Source organism: Salminus brasiliensis, chromosome 5 (assembly GCF_030463535.1).
Source record: "Salminus brasiliensis chromosome 5, fSalBra1.hap2, whole genome shotgun sequence".
NCBI classification, from domain to species: Eukaryota; Metazoa; Chordata; class Actinopteri; order Characiformes; family Bryconidae; genus Salminus; species Salminus brasiliensis.
The window spans coordinates 12,929,698-12,947,379 of NC_132882.1; the positions used below are offsets into that span (position 1 = coordinate 12,929,698).

The 17,682-nt window shown below is 39.4% G+C and overlaps 1 protein-coding gene across 3 annotated transcripts; it reads left to right on the forward strand.

Annotated features, from left to right (window-relative positions):
• The first annotated feature begins 974 nt into the window (after positions 1-974).
• On the forward strand, positions 975-16,718 carry gsdmeb (gasdermin Eb). Of its 3 annotated transcripts, XM_072679422.1 has the most exons (11): positions 975-1,256; positions 2,988-3,020; positions 5,748-5,979; positions 6,153-6,345; positions 10,450-10,624; positions 12,773-12,890; positions 13,104-13,220; positions 14,340-14,467; positions 14,623-14,827; positions 16,042-16,115; positions 16,224-16,718. In XM_072679422.1, the coding sequence occupies exons 3-11, from the start codon at positions 5,769-5,771 to the stop codon at positions 16,452-16,454; spliced, it is 1,452 nt and encodes a 483-aa protein (XP_072535523.1). In that variant the 5' UTR covers positions 975-1,256; positions 2,988-3,020; positions 5,748-5,768; the 3' UTR covers positions 16,455-16,718. The 3 variants fall into 3 exon arrangements, with proteins under 3 accessions (XP_072535523.1, XP_072535521.1, XP_072535520.1); XM_072679420.1 differs by lacking the exon at positions 2,988-3,020; XM_072679419.1 differs by lacking the exons at positions 975-1,256; positions 2,988-3,020 and adding an exon at positions 1,375-1,425.
• Positions 16,719-17,682: the final 964 nt, after the last annotated feature.

Below are 17,682 nucleotides of genomic sequence, written 5' to 3' on the forward strand. Positions count from 1 at the left end.
CAAATAAGGTCAATATTGAAAAAACTTTTTTTTATTATATTATTTTATTATTTTAAGGATAGCTTCTCTGAGCTAGCGTCTTCTAGAAACCTGGACTTTCTGGACTATTACTTAAAAATAAATACACAGCGTTCCTGTTTAATATTTATTATATCATCATATAGAAACTCTTTCTTTCTCTCTTTCTTTTTTAATATTAAACTTGTTTAAAATTAAACAGATATATTTTAGTTATAGAGATATACAGAGATAATGAATTAGTAATTACATACATAAAATACTAACTAACTTATTTTAAAGTTAGAAAAGTGAGGGATAGAGGCAAACAGCTGGTTCTGTGTAGTTTAGGGTGTTTAGAGGGTACTCTCTCATGGTCACATGGCTAAACTACAGATGCTAATTTGTGAGAAATTGTTTATTGTAACACTTTTACATGTTTGTCATAGTCATTAAATATACATCCATGACATATAAATGTAAGGTATATATATATATATATATATATATATATATATATAGATGAGTAAATATGAGTAGATATATATAAAGAAACAGTGATTGAGAAGATGTCCAAATACTTTCCTATATATATATATATATTATGTGTGTGTGTGTGTGTGTGTGTGTGTGTGTGTTTTTATGGAATTGGAGTTCATAATAACCCTTAATATATCTCAGCAGAATCAAGAAGGTGTTCCAATACTTTCATATATATATACACACACACACACACACACACACACACATATATATATATATATACATAGGACAGTATTTGGACATCTGCTCAATCACTGTTTCTTCTGAAATTAAAAGATATCTGATATCTGATATAAAGTGGTAATGCCAGCTCTGAAGCATGGGGTCTCTGTTATCCCCCTGCTGAGAGCTATAAGGGCAGCAGTTGGGTTCATAGCTCCATAAGCTTCAGTAGAGACGCTTTCTGCAGTCCGGACAGGGGTGCAGGGCTGAGGGAGACCGGAGCGTGGATCCACCTCAGACCAGCTCCTCAGCCATTTTGTGAAGAAACAAAAACAAAGACCTGCCCCTGAACACTACCGAGAGCCCAGGCTGGAGACAGGACGACAGACAACAGGGAGGGATGGGCTGTCTCTCTCCCCGCTGGAGGTGTGGTCTGGAGGGTCCCTCGCTGAGAGGGAGACAGGGAGATAAAAGCGCGAGGGAGGGCAGACTGTCCGGAAGAGCGCAGACAGACACAGACGAGGAGGAGACGCTTCGGAGGAGTCAAAGAAACGGTAAGACTCTCTGCTGTGGGCTTGTAGGACATGCAGGGCTCTTTCGGTTTGGAGAGCCTCCAGAAAGCGAAAGCTCACAGGCGCTTGTTGTGCAGCTTTTCGGGTCTCATTATTTCCGCCGCGCTGAGAGTGGAGATATGCTGGAGATATGCTGGGGCTCGTCAAGCCGGTTTGTTCACCGAACAGGTCATTTTAGAGGACAGGGAAGTGCCCTGAACCCTTTTAGCTAGATAGCTCCACAGACCGCGCGAACACGTCGCCAAGACGTCTCTACACCCTTCAGCGACTAAACCGTTTCTCAGCCTGTGCTTTGTCTGAAACCGCTTGAGTGCTCTTTGTTGGCGCGGTGGCTCTTTCACAGGGGAGCTGTCGTTGTTGTGGAGGTGGAGGTGGAGGTGGTGGTGGTGAAGGTGGTGGGAGTGATAGTGTTGGGTAATTTAACTTGATTTGCTGAGATTAAAGCAGTGTAGGTCGTATTCCAGTTTAACAGTGTGGTGTAACGTATTTTTTTTTTAGGTAAAAAGAAGTGGTGAGCACCAGATACTATGTGGTGAGCACCAGATACTATGTGGTGAGCACCAGATATGATGAGGTGAGCACCTAATAGATCAGGGGGAAATATATATGTGTGTGTGTATATATATATATATATATATATATATATATATATATATATATATATGTATAATTTTTCCCCTGGTGTATCAGGTGCTCACCTGATAGTATCTGGTATTACAACTTTTTTACTTAAAAAAATAAATAAATAAATAAAAACACCACATCCCTTCAGGGGCTCCAAAGTACGGCGTTCCTGCAAAAGATAAAAGAATACTTCCAAATAAATATTCTGTGATATAGTACTTTTAGGATTAGGATTAGCTTAATAAAAAAACTAGATAAAAAAAATGGTAACTGGTCAGGAAAAAAACAACAACAAAAAACAGACCAGAATGTAAATGTCATAAATGTCACATATTTCCTGATGTGAGGAATCCTGGCAATTTGTTATTGACAAAGATATAGAGACTGTTTCAGGTTACCGTATTAATATGACTGTTTATTGCACAGATAAAAAACTGTATATTGATATGAGTAGATATAAAGAGAAACCACCCATCTCCAGAAAGTATAGGCAAATCATATCCCCAAACATACTTACTTATACCATTTAACACACGTCTCATTTTTGATTATTAATTATATATAATAATAATTCAGTCAGTTGTTTTTCCTCTAAAATGAATATCCTGTCCTCTATACTCTGTATCTTCCAAGCTGTTTGTTGAACGTATCACACGACACATGATGTGATTACATGTCTTCATTTCAAGGCAGCTGACTAGATATTTGAAGACCGACTGATTAAACAAGTGCAATCAGGAGTTCTCTTGCTTGGCTGAAATGAATGCGTGTTTAAGGTACTTGAAAAAAGTACTGTGGTACCAGTATTTAGTATATATTGATACTGTAACCCACCTTGATCACACTGTAACCCAGGGCCTGAGTGGTATTATAAACGTTTATTTACTCTGTAGATTTATGATCTACTTCTTTACTTGTTGTAAATCTTAATAAATATAGTCATATAAACACATATTGTATCTTAGATTTGTTTATATCTGCATTAGCTTACACAGAAAGTATTGGGACACATGCTAATGAATTGTTTCTTAGAAATCAAGGGGTTTAAAAACAGTTTATCCAGCTTTTGTATCTGTCTCTACTGTCCAGGAAAGGCCTTCTACTAGATTTTGGAGCATTGCTGTGAGGATTTCATTGCATTCAGTGACAAGAGTGTTAGTGAGGTCAGGATGTTGGATGATCACCACCCTAACCCACCCCAAAAATACTGGAGGGAGGACCATCATTCCAGTGAAGACAGTCTGACTGCTCCACAGCTCAATGCTGTGGCTTTGAGGGCTTTATACCTCTCTAGCCCATGCCTGGCTTTCTCTGAGAACTATCCTATTGGCTGGACTTTTCTACAGGGACTAGACAAGCTGTGTTTGTGGTTTTGCACATACACAGATTTTATTTTTATTAGAAACTACATATAGTACACATGCCTCATTTACTCCAGAGAACCTCCTGTAAACATAATCCTTCACCTGTCACTGCCACTGTATTGAATACTGTCAACTATCTAAAGAAACCATTGAAAACAGCCAATGAATCATCTGAATCTGCAGTGCTATCTTTTCTATGTCCACAGAAAGACTTTTTAGATGTAAAACTTTGGTTTTGGTTTTACTGATGCGCGATACCTGTCAGTTTTTCACATAACGACAGTAACACTTGTCCTAAATGTGGTGAACTTCTGTCTCTGACCACCGCCATACACACAGCCACAGCCTTCACAAAGTGTGTTGACACCTCTTTTCAATGTGAACATGACCTGATCTCCTAACACAGTGTTAAAGCACAGGTAGAAGCAGATGCATGCATTGTTACAGATTGTTCTCTTTAGAGTTCTCTTTGGTTTTAGCCACATATCCACAGGCTTGGCTACTATGCATGTGTCAACTTCAGATCAAGAGACTTTCAATTACAGGGCTGTATTGAAACGTACTGAGCAGTCACCACAGGTTCCTCATAAAAGTAGCACATATTAAAATCTTATTGGAAATTTAGTTTATTTGGTAACACGTTTATAACTCCAGTACATGGAACAGTGAGCCACATTTTAACACGGGCATTGTTAAAAAAAGTCTGAGCATTAATTAAACACAGTAATAGGAACACTCAGATATTTGATGTTCTCAATAATAATTCAGAGCTGCAGGCTCTTTACTTCCGTATATTTCCTTCTGGAAGTACTCGGCACCAGGTTATCAGGTTGTAACTGGAGATCTTACAGAAACGATTCTGCTGCTTATTCAGAATAGTGTTCTTGACTCTTTACAATAAGAGATACCCTTGAGGTACTAATAGTTGATGGCCTCTCCCCAAAACCTTTATTCATACCTGCTCTTAGTGATTATCGGGCCTGTACAGAACTGCAGTGGGGATATTGTATTCCTTATTACAACCCGGTCTGAGTCAAATGGGCGATTTCCTTCGAGTAAACTTTTCATTGTCCTCCAGTGGCCTACAGAAGTAATTTTTCCACTTCTGCATGAGTCAGTTCTTGAGATGTAAGCAAGGTAATTGAGAGTGGTTTGATGTGTAATGACTTTCTGATTCAGGTGTCTTAGTTTTGCTAATAGCAGCCAGGGTACATCAAGTCTATTAATATGCAAATGTTATGATCTGTTTTAATGATCTACTATGCAGAATGATAAGTAACTGACACAGGTCAGCCGTAACATTAGCACCACCCGCCTAATATTAAGTAGGTCCCCCTTGTGTCTACACAACAGATCTAACCATTTAAGGCATGGACTCCACAAGACCTCTGAAGGTGTCCTGTGGTATGTGGCACCAAGACATTAGCAGCAGATCCTTTAAGTCCTGTAAGTTGGGGTGAGGTGGGGCTTCCATGTATTGCATCAATAAGCCTTAGCTGCCCGTGATCCTGTCACCGGTCATGTGGTTCTTTCTGTGAGTACTTTTGGTAGGTCCTGATCACTGCATACTAGAATAACCCCACAAGACCTGCCTGGTGTTTTGAAGATGTTCTCACCAAGTCGTCTAGCCATCACAATGTGGCCCTTGTCACAGTGGCTCAGATTCTCATATCTAGATATCTAGATGGATGTCTGGATAGATAAATAGATACTTTATTGATTTGAAATTTAGCAGCCAGTAGCAGTTACACAATACAGCACAGTAATACAATAAGGCACAGCAAAGATATTATGAACAAATTATACCATTAACTATAGATATAATATATCCACTTCTTGACAGATGCCACTGTAGATGAAGATAGTGTTTTCACTTCACCTGTCAGCAGTGCTAATGTTATGGCTGATTGGTGTACATGTTGATATAAGAAACATGTCTGATATCAAATACCTGGTCTGTATTCTGATATGAAAATAATATTGTGTCCTTTTTTTTGTTTTGCATAAATACAGAAAATCCATGCAAAACACACTTAGACTTGTAAAACTTGTAATTGCTTTAAAAGTGTGTTCAGTAGTGACAGTTTTTAATGTTACACACTGACTGTTAAGACTAGAAACGTCTACTTTGAAACATTGGGGTCTACCTACTTGGCAAGAAGAGACAGCAATGCAGTCTCAGTTCCTGGTGTGAAATGCAGAGGTGTGGCTAAAAGCTAAAGCTAAATACAAAAATCACTAATAAACATTTAGCTTCACTCTAAAAACAATCATAGACCATTTCAAAAAGTAATATTAAACTTTTTCTTTCTTTCAATTCTCAGTTTCAATTCTCAGTGTCTTGGGTTTAAATAAATTATAACACATTCCTTGTAAATATCTAAAATAGGAAACCTTCATTGTTTTTTTTCACATCTTGGTATGGTGATGAAGATGATGTTGGTGGTGGTGATGATAAGTGAATGCCCTATTTTGTGTGTTACAGCCAGGAATCTACATAAGAAAGATGTTTGCCAAAGCGACCAGTAAATTTGTGACCGAGATTGACCCTGAGGGCTGTCTGATACCTGTGTCCCGGCTGAACGAGTCAGACAACCTCAAACTCCTGTCCCTGGTCATCAAGCGCAGCCGCTTTTGGTTCTGGCAGCGACCCAAATACCTACCATCAGACTTCACCCTCAATGATCTACTTCAGGGAGAAAAGAACATAGATGCAGGTATGAAGCCGGTTCTACTCCAAATCACCAGCCACCTCGCCTTGAAGTATTCATGTATTCAAGCTCATAATCGCCTGTATTGTAATAATTAAATCAAGGACATAATCCTCAAAGAAAGGGTTGACGTTGCACTGTGTGAACACGAGACTGTGCATTTTTTTTTCTGTTGGCAGGTATGATTGAGACAGACTTTATGAATTATAACAGTACGTTAAAAAATAATACCAGCGGAGGAGCTGAAGCAGGCTTCGGCCCAGGAAGTATAAATTTGGAGGCAAAAGGTTCATCCAAGCTAGCTTCTTCATTTGGAAACCTCAAAAAGCAAGAAGTGGATCTACAGAAACTGCTGGATGAAACTAAAGACAGGTGAGTGAATGAGGGATAGTGCTGAGGGAAGTAAAAAGTTCTCATTGAGATTATCTCTGGAGTGATCTTCACACGGCCATAAAGCTGCTTTTTACCATCATAAGAAAGGGTGGGATGAAGACTGAAATGAGGAAGTGGAAGTGAGACTGCATTTGCTGGCAGAATATTAGTGCTATTTTTGTTGTGAGCCATACTGAAAGACAAAAGCCTGGAAAAACACGGCTGTTTGTGCAATAAGCAGGACACTGAAGGAAAGCTGGCCTGGGTTTTTTTTGTAAATGATCTATGATCAGTATCAGTTTACCCTGTAATAGGAACAGCATACTGTGCTGTATGGTGTGTGGTTGTGGATACAGTATCTTGTGTGCCTTAAAAAAAGGAAACCCAGAGACCTTTTTTCCTCATATTGAAATTGTAATATTTACATGTTCATTTTTTTGTTAAAAGTGAAGATACAAGCTCTGTGTTGATGCAAAACTTTATTCTTAGACATAAGAAATTAATTTTCATGCTTAATGTTGACTGTTATCAAAGCCAAACTTGAACATGTGACCATTCAAATTTCTACACAACAGTAATGTCTGTGGGTTTACTGACAAAGACAAAATAGTAATTTAAAAATGGAACACACCATAATTTCTTAATAGTAAGCCCACATACATAAATAAAACTGTTATTGGGAGAAGCATTTTTTAATTAGCATTGAAATGCATTAAAAACTGCCAAACAAAGTTCAAATTTATTTTTGATAGCGACAAACATGAGGGATTAAAAGTATGCACTGCTTAAGGAACAACTGACATACATTACATTACTGTTATGTGTGCTATAGCTAGCTTTAGGTTGGTACAAACGAGCAGGTGCTTGATCTCTTATCCACTTTGGTAGATAAGTATATATATCAATCTATCATTATCTGATTTTGGCTGATCATCATCTGATCTTTTACCATGATGATCATCGAAATAGATTAGTATGATAACTGAAAATACTTTTCTTTACAATCTAATGAGGATACCTGGATTTTAGCCCAACTGTTGGGCTGTTTGACCCATGAACACATTCTGCATCTGCACAGTCAGATAACATGGAGCTAGAATGACAGCACTATGTGCAATTTGCCATAAGAAACCATAAGAACTCTAGATAGAAATTCTGCAAGGATCAGAAGAGATGCACATGTCAAACATCAGATAGCTGAAGTTGCTGAAGCTCATTAATTTGACACTTACAGTGAAGTGAAAAGTTAAGACGCCCCTATTTTTATACTTGAATATATCTAAACATATGGGCATTTAATCTTCACTTGAACAGCATTGTGATATGGAGGCAAAAAACTGAAGAAATGCCTTTAAAATCATTTGTAAAATGTAATTACTAAAAATACTGTTTTCCTGTGAGGAAAAAGTTAGGACACCCCTACATGTATTACTACTTCAAATGCCTAAAATTACAATCAGGTGCCGCACAACAGCTGCAAATGATTAGAACATCATTAGAGAGGATTCTGGGGGAGCCTGTCTTATTTAAATCTTAGACCTTTAGTTAGGGTTGCTCCTGATTGGTGAAGTCAGTGTTACAACCGCAGTGAGATCCAAAGAGCTCTCTGAGGCCTTTAGAAAGACGGTTGTTTCACTGCCCACTAAATAATTTACTAGTGCAACCGCTGCCGACATGGCCATGTCAGGTCATCGTGGAGTGTCCTGGGGAAAGGGGAAATAGCCATCATCCTAGCAAGTTCAGTCCAACAGCAGACCACAAAATACATAAAGAAGCCTCCAGCAATCCTACTGGTAGCTCTTTCCACAGCTGAAGTAAAAGTACAACATCTACCATCAGAAGGAGACAGCACATGTTTGATTTTCATGGGAGTTGTACAATGAGGAAACCTTTACTGTCAGACATCAGAGCAAGACTAAGATTTTCCAGAGAACCCCTAGACCAAGACCAGGACATCTGGAACAAAGTGCTTTGGACAAATGAATCCAAAGTTAAACTATTTGAACACAGTAACAGAGGACATGGTGGGCATACACAGGACACAACATTTGAGCACAAGAACCCATATCAACTGTGAAGCATGACGGTGGAAATGTTTGGTTTGGGGCTGCTTTTCTGCAGCTGGGCCTGGAGAGATCTCTCACATAGAATCCACTAGGTATTCTTTACTTTACTTTATCAGAGGGCGCTTGAGGAAAATGTGAGGCCCTCTGTCTAAAATCAAAAACCGAAACCTCACACAGCTGAAAGAATTCTGCATGGAGGAGTGGGACAAACTTGCTTTCAAGTGATGTCAGAGACCAGTAGATCATTGTAGGAAACGTCTATCTGAAGTTATTTTAGCCAAAAGGGGACCAGCTAAAACCAGCTAACAGAGCATAGCGTGTTCTAACTTTTCCTTACATTTTTCTATTAATTACATTTTACAAATAATTTTTAAAAGATATTTCTTCAGTCGTATTGGTTTAGTTTTATTACCTACATCTCTTAATATTGTTTAAATGAAGATCAAATCAAATCCATCTGTTTAAATAAAAAAAAAACAAAGGTTTCCTAACTTTTTCATGTTACTGTATGCATATGGTCTGATAGATGTTTCTGATTGAAGTCCAACACTAACGGCTTGACTGTGACTTCCTCATTATGCATGAAAAGGGTGTACTGTTCTACTTTTCTCTTTTCCATGGCTCTGATATGACTGGTGTTTCTACAAACCTTTAACAGCACTGCTGTCCAGACCCTTGTTCTCCAAATACAGTTTCATCAGACTTTTGTATGTTCAGTTTCTTCAGACCTGGGCAGTGTGAAACATCTACAACACCGGGATCTTCAACACTCTTATCAAGTCTTTTCATGGGTTTAACTGCTCTTTAACACACTTGCCAGCCTTTGGAACAGCAATACAGTAGCAATCAAAACACAACTAATAGAACATGTGGTTTCTCCAAGCATGAGGTGTGCGAATACCTGGACTGGCTAGGGGCTTGTTGACCATGATGTTTGAGGGCATGTTAGAAAAATGGCTAAAACAAGAGAGTTGTCCAACAAGTTCAGAGAGGAGATTGTTGCCCTGCACAAACAAAGAAAGGAATACAAAAAGAGAGCAAAGCACTGAATGATCCTAGAGATACAGCTGAAAGCATAGGTCACAAGTTTGAAGGTAAAGGAACACTGGCTACTCTACCTGGATGTGGCAGAAAGAGAAAGCTATCACCAGCTGCCACTGGATTCCTGAAAAGGAAGGTGGTCACTCAAAAAACATTGAGTGACTGCAAAAGACCTGCAGCAAGATTCAGTGGCAGCAGGCACTGAGGTTTCAGTGTGCAGTTTGAAGAAGGTGGTTGCAGCACACAAACCCAAGAATAGTAGTGAACTGGAGGCCGCTACGCATGAGGAATGGGCTAAGGTTCTTCAGGAACGTTGCCAGAAGCTGGTGTCTGACTATGCGTCGCGTTTGCAGCAGGTCATACCAGTAAACGGTACTCTGCTCTACTGAGTACTAAAGACGCTTGTCATAAAGGAGTTGAATAATTCGAGACTGCAGTCGTCATTAAAAGTGGCATTTTGTGATGAATGTGGAGAAAGCACTTGATCTATTAGTTATGTTGAGCTGTTTAGACTGGTCTTAAATAATAATTGAACCGTTTATTAATACACCTGATTTGCAGTTGGGGTTGAATAATTTTGATTGACACTGATGTTAGCCTGTGTATTGCAAGTCATTGCTAGTGTATTGTGAAGGGTGTTTTATGGTGTGTACATCAAGTATAAAGTTTTGAGTGAATTCAGTGCATCCCTATTTGAATAAACGTTCACATTTCCCCTTTAGCATAGTTTTATCATAGCACCTAATCATTAAAACTGTCCAACCAGAGTGGGTGATTAGGGCTTGTCTGATAGACGACAAGCTGCTTGGTAGTCGAACCCTGTTAAACCCGGTCACCCTGGTTAACCACAAAGGGGACAGTGCTTAACTACGCTACGTGACTCTGCAGGTGTCCTCTCTTTACTTAAGTTAACCCACATAGCCAGCTGATGTAGCCTCTCTTTTTCACTCAGAAAACAGACCAGGTACTTGATCTTGCTGTCCTGTCTCCTGTCTAGAGTTCTGAACATGCAGCACTCTCTGATCCAGCAGACACGTGAGAAGCAGCAGGAGGTGTTCACGCTGGTGAAGGAACGCATTGTAACCACGCAGCCCTGCACCATCACTGAAGAAGTGCAGGAGGGAGGGAGCTGTGGAGCCTTCCTTGGCCTCACTGCACCCAAGAAGATTAGTGTAAGTGATACTGGGCTACCCATTATTACACTCACTAGAAGTAAACTGAGATCGATGTAGGGATCATCTGAGCGTGAGCTAGCTTTAGCTTTTAATCAACCTGTAAACCCGTAATTCAGCGTCAGATAAAGATCCTCTGGGGCCTGTCCCCAAGACGGATGTACACACATGCCACTTACACAATTTATACCCTCTTAATTTCTATGAAAGCAGTAAGGGTATCCTTATTTTTCATACACTCCTTCGGCATTTTGGCCTCATTTTTGTTAAATAAGTAATGGCACTGTAATCGGTCATGTGGTGTTATTCATCTGAGGTGGCATTTACCTAATTTTAAAACTTGCCAAGGACCAGATGCTTCTTTGACATAGATTTCAAAGAGTTGTACTTTGTTTTTCACATGACTGCAGGTCTAAATGCACACTGAAAAGAATGTGCATACCAAAATGCAGTGAGAATGCAGAGTTGAAAGTAATTAATAAAGAGTTAATTGTGTTGTGTTATTTAGAGAGCAATAAAATACACTATTGTTCTGTTTGTCCCACAGCCAGACCTCTAGTAACCCCTCCAAGAACACAATTGTCGCATTATGTTGTGCATAGCTGTGTTCACTACTGCATGTCCAGCTTCATTGGATAGCATAAAATAAGAAAACAGGAACATGCACAGACATAAATAGAATAATCAGAGTCATTTCACAGCTGGACACAGACTATGTAAAATGTGCAAAATGTTCAAGTTCGCTGAGCAGGTCAACACCCTGTATATCATGCTGCAATCCTGTGATCCAGAACGGTGAACAGTAACTAATGCAATCTATGTGTATTTCAATGATTAACACTCAGAGACCTCATTACAAAAAAAAAGTTGTTTGTGCACATTACATACACTACATAAACCAAAAAGGGTTATAGGTCATACATTAACAATTCTAATTAGGGTTCAGAGTGGCTCAGCGGTCTAATGCTCTGGCACTATGGCCTGGATGTCACAAGTTCCAGTGGCCAAGGTAGAACAGTTGGCCAGACGTGTTACCCTCCTAGTGTCGGGAGCATTCCTAGTGCTAGAGGGAGCTACGAATGGGTGGGTTAATTAGCAGTACCAAATTGGGAGGGGAAAAATATATAGATATATATACACATCTCTGGAAAAGGTTTCTGTGGTTTTACTATTTATAGGCAATGTGTTTAGAGAAATTAACATTTGTGTTGTATTTCATAAACCATGGACAACATTTCCCCTAAACTCCAAATGGAAAATATCACTATTTAGAGCATTTATTTTCAGAAATGACAAGTGCTCAAAAACAACTGCTCAAATAATGCAAAGAAATTATTATTATTAAAATTTAAACACAGTACTAGCTTTGTTTGTTTGAAATACCTGGAATAAAATGTCTGCCATACACAAAGCAATGCAAATATAATATATATATATATATATATATATATATGTGTGTGTGTGTAAATACACTTTGGAATAAATATGGAAATATTAATTTAATTCAGTTGATTTTAGTCCAGTCAGTTCCATGTATAGTAGTATTTTATCTCAATGTAGTCATGTGTTCTGGTTTGGTCTGACTACTATATAACACACACACACACACATTACCAAAACTGCTTTTGTATTTATACCAATGATAAATAAGTAATAAATGGAGTAATATTATACTGAAATGTACATTTTAACTTTGTACCACAAATTCCTGTTACACAGGGGTTTAACTTTACATTTACTTTTGTTCCTCCTACAAGGAAAGGCAATATACCTACCTAAAATACCTACCAAACAAAAATCATTGACAAACGATCTTCATGAGTCTGATTGTGTAAACATATCACTGACAAGCCAAATGTGAAACTGTGATTATGTACCATGGAAAGGAAAAGTGTGTCTTCTCAGTGTATACAATGAGGAACATGAAGAGGGACCTGAAAACAATCTATGGATGACGTAAGAGGACCAGCCTGGAGGAATGGTTCAGGCTTGCTTCACTGTTGTTAAACCTAAATGAAAAGGTTCTTTAGCTTGTTTGTTAGCTCTGCTGCTGTGGTAGTCAGCCAGTAATTCTAGGCCTCTTCATAACGAAAAAGGCTCCCTTTTAGGCTCTTGTCTCATTTGCAATGTTGTCTTACTCCTCTTTAGGTTTCGGTGAAGAATGGCAGCCATCAGTCTGACAGCAATGTTTCAGTAGAAATCCCAGCCAAGACCGCCCTTGCTTACTGTCTGATTGAGCTCAACGTGAAGACCACGGGTCATATTGGTAATGTGGATTTGCTCTGTTACATTTAAAGTTGAATCGGGTTTGCAGCTCAAGTGTGCGATAGCTCAAAGCAGCTGTAACCAACACAGAGCACTAAATATTAATTTAATGCAGTCGATTTTAGTCCAGTCAGTTCCATGTATAGTAGTATTTTATCTCAATGCAGTCATGTGTACTGGTTTGGCCTGACTACTATCGTCTTTGTGTCTACAGACCTGTGCCTACTGCCAGATTCCTACGGAGGTTTTGAGGTGGACGGGCCGGTGAAGAAGAATGTGACCGTGGTCCACAGCATGCCACCCACAACACCGAACAAACAGCTGCAGAGAGGTAACAGCTGGAGTGGGCTGGAGTGAAGTTTAGTGGAGGGGTGGGTTACAGCAGTCATTTATGTAAATGGAATCAGTGCCATGCTTAAAAACAAGGCTGCATAATTAGTCCAATATGAGGATCATGATTCTGCCTCTGAGAGTAGTTCACTCCAAACATGTGTGAAGAATACATTTATTAAAAGGATGGTAATTATACACAGCACATTCTATTCAGTGAGCAGGTAAAAGCCATTTAACACAACTGAACCAGGTGGTTTTATTGCACCTGCTCTGAGTGCACCGAACAAAGGGCAGCGTGTGGCGTATGACTCAGTGTGTTGCACAATCATACACATTCGATTTTTCCCAGATACACAAAAGTTCTGTGTCAGACTGCACTAAAAACAGTTAGCAACCACAATAGCAAACATAACTGCCAATATTATTCCTTTATATCATTTATAATTGTGTAATTTATTTATTTAGTTCTTTTTATAATGTGATTTTAGTTCTGACTAAAATTCTATTTTTTTCGCTTCTATTCTACTTAACCTTTAATGGGCAAAACTTAACACACACACAAGAAAAAAAAACACTAACACAAGTATAGCAAGCATCTCACCATGAAAATCTGGATGTTTTTGAAAACAAAGGTTTTTCACTGCATCCGTGGGAATGCAAAACTGACCCTAAAACGCTTGCATGAGCATGCCAGCCCAGCAGGGGGCGCTAACACCTTGCAAAGTTTGATGTAGACCAAAATGCAGCACAAAGCTGAAGCACATTTTCATGCAGCAGCAGGACTCCATAACTCTCAAATCTCCCACAGAGACATTTCTACCAGGAAACAAGAAAGCTTACAGTCAGAAACTCTCAATCAGGCAGAAAAGTGGAACTTTTTTGGAGCTTTTTCCAAATGCGTACGCAGTACATTCTGTCTCAGTGTAGGAAAAAACATTTCAAGATAGGGCATAAAACCCTCCCTACAGAAAAAAGCCAAATGACGTGTTTAATTGTTGTTGGGATGAGCTTTGTTAACAGTTGGCTAAGCTCATCTATCCAGCAAATTGAACTCAACACTCAGCTGATACAACAAAGACTACCAGTGTCCCTCTCTCTCTCTGTCTCACTTTCCTAGAGTTGGCTAAACTACAGCCTCAGTTTACCTTGCTGTCAGGGCTTTCTGCCAGCACACGCACCAGCTTCTTCCAGCAGCTAACTCCCCTCCTGAAGGACAAAAGAGCCATCAGTGCATTGGACCTTGCAGTAAGTCAGAGCTGGCCATTTGTAGGCTATTCAAACTTTGGTCAATAGATTTTACAGAACTTAAGATGAAGGTATAACCTTTTCCCCTAATGCTAAATACTGTCCTTCTTGATTCTTGATGCCCAGTGTGATGGCTTTCTCTCATGTTCTCTCAGTTAGAGGATCTGTGCTGTGGTAAGAAGCCTAACCTCAACACCCTGGACAAAGACACTTCTCTGAAGGCAGCAGTGCAGACCACGCTGAAGCTGCTCCAGAGCAGTAAAGGTGCGGCCAAGTCCCCACAGAAAGGCATCTCTTATGAGGATCAGCTGAAGCCTTCTGTCTTCACTGCCGCCAGTGTCCTCACCAGTGCCTTAGACGGTGAGTGAGGAACAAGTCAAATGAATTGTGCCTTTAACCTTTAAGCCTGTTTTTCCACTGTAGACCTGAATGGTTACCATGGACTCACAGGTCTTATGTGAATGGTTATGATTTCTTTATCCATCCATAGTGTTGCTAAGTCAGGATCAGAGAGTACCTCATAAAATACACAGGACAGGAATTTAGAAGACAGCAGTGGTATCATCTAGAGCTGGGCATTATGACAATATTTTATCATATCGTAATCAATTTTATCATCATGGTACACAATATGTGAGTGGATCGTGGATATTGTCAGGGCTTAAAGAGCACTGAATATCTGCACTTTACATTACAAAGAGTGTAATCAGTCTTATTTAATTCAATGGAGTGCAGCATATTTTGAGTAAAAATCACAGTACTCCGTGTGAGAGAGTATTTGGACAGCATTTTTATGTTTATGCTGCTGGTGCAGTTTGTCTACATGACAAAATATTGTGATAAATATTGCATATAATAAAAAAATGTCTTTAAATATCATGATATAAATTTATCCTTATCGCCCATCTCTAGTATCACCACAAACTGAGATAGTCCCTATAATAACTTTCATTTTACTTTTTAGATAATAAAATCATCTTCATTACACCTTTATGCAACATGATCAGAAAAGACGTTATTGGTGGAAGTAGCGGAAGGTCGAGAACCATCCCCACAGCTGTTTAAAGGCTCCCAAGGATTCAGTCTGTTGGCCAGGTGGAGTGCTTTGCAGATGCAGAGGCGGATCCTCTTCCCAGCCTCCCACTGCTTCCCCCAATAACATAATATATCCCTATCTATGTTGCTCTGAGGCAGCTTCACCTGTGTCAGCTCTTTAGAACTGGACTATAGAGCCTGTTTCTTTGACATGCGTCTGATGAGGGCGCTACAGGCTACCAGAATCTCATGATATTAATGTGAAAAGGGTAAATGAGAGTTTTGGTAAGGATTGAATCCAGCCTTTTCACACAAGCATTCCATGCCAAATCATGTCCAATCAGATGCCATTGGGAACGGTTACTCTATTCTCAGAACCATTTGATCTTACAGTGGAAGAAGGGATCTTAAAGCTACAGTATAAATGCTGGATGTTGGCGGCTGGATTCATGTTGAACGATATTAAAAATACATAAATATCATAATTAAAGATTAAAGTGAAAAATAATAATAAAAATTCTCTATTTTCTTGCATTTAGAGATGGCTGCCTCAACCCTCTCACTGCTTGAATCCTGCTGCCATTCTCCCATCATACAGGCACTGCACACCCTGGTGAGAACTGTCTCCCCTTTATAATCAGTATTAAAAAATTCATGAAGATCTTTTACCAGCAGGATATCCAAACTGGGTGTGTCTGTTGTTCCCCATGATCTCTTACAGGTGCAAAACGTGCTTGGAAATGAGAAGAGTTCCTTAAAGGACCGCAGTCTGGCTGTTCTGGCTAAAGAGGACACATACAGCAGAGTTAAGGAACTCTTTGGCTCCTCAAACATCACACTGAGTAAAAAGGACGACTCTGTGTGTGCAGAGATCCGAAGCCAGCAGGAACATACTCCTCTCCTCTTATGCATTGCCATCTGCGGTCTGGCTTCTTTGGTGACACCAGCCTGACCGAGCGACTGCTCAGGACAGACTGAGACTAAAATAAATATGTGAATAAAAACATGGTTGTTAGGACCAAGATTCAATCCTAACTCTAACTCTTTTTAGACACATTTGCTTAACCTATTGTCCAATAGAAAGACATTTTGAAAAGATGAATCCAAATTTCATATTTTTCCTAACTGTAAAACTGAGTTTTGTATCTGCTTTTCTGAAAGGTTTTAATAAGAAATGATCACTGTAGAATAACGTGAAATAAAAATCATGCTTTTATTGTCCTGTAGTGTGAATTCCTTAGTAAACCTTACATATCCAGACCTTCCTCAACTGAGTAATAAATATTTATCATTATCCAACATTAAATTTGTGCTACTGTACAGTTTGTGGCTTAGTAGAATACATGGAGCGCACTCCACACAGTAGAAGTTAAAGGTGCCTTAGACTGCATTTATTGAGCATTTTAGCTTGTTCTTTTATGAATGTATGAAGTATGGGACGGTTGGGATTTTAAAAAAATAAATGCTCAGATGCTGCATTTGAAGCCCTTTTACAACTCTGTTCTTTTGCCTCAGAATGAAACACTGTCTGAAACTGTGTCCTATTCACTCTATAGTGCACTATTTAGGGGATCTTCTATTCTGTAGTGGTGTCTGAAAACACAGTGCCAAATTAACAATCCCACAGGTACAGATGACAGCATACAGATGATGTACACTACAGGGATGTGGAATACCCAGAATTCATTGTTTTGTTTGATCTTAAGATATAATAGTGCTCTCCATAGTTGTCTGGGTTTTCACACGTAGGGGAGAGTGAATAGGGCACAGATTCGGACATGGATAACATTACTGCTTTTCCTTTAATGGACGGCTTGTAGGGGACAAAAAAAAAAGCTCTGTGAAGTAGTAGTAGTGTAGTAGTCTTACCAGATAGTGTTGCTATCCTCTTGGAGCAGCGTGCAGTTAGCTGAAGAGACCAGCCAGCTGGCTGGGGTATCCTTTAGCCTTGCACCTGTTTGCTTCACCTGCACCACAGTTGCAAGCAGTAGTGCCCTGACCTTCTCTGGTCAGCTTTTAACCTATTGACCTTTTAGCAAACTACACAGATACCTGCAGCAGCACTTCCTCCAAGCGGCTCTTCTTCAGTCAGCGTTAGTTTTTAGCTTTGCTTCCATATTCTCCTGAAGTAGACACTTGGTTTAGCCTAAAAGGCTTTTGATAGTGAGCTGATGTACGTG

Coding starts and splice junctions, on each gene's coding strand:
- gsdmeb (XM_072679419.1), top strand. CDS start 1,405: ATGCTGGGGCTCGTCAAGCCG. Junction 1,426..5,747: donor TGCTGGGGCTCGTCAAGCCG/GTTTGTTCACCG, acceptor TGTGTGTTACAG/CCAGGAATCTACATAAGAAA. Junction 14,468..14,622: donor TCAGTGCATTGGACCTTGCA/GTAAGTCAGAGC, acceptor ATGTTCTCTCAG/TTAGAGGATCTGTGCTGTGG.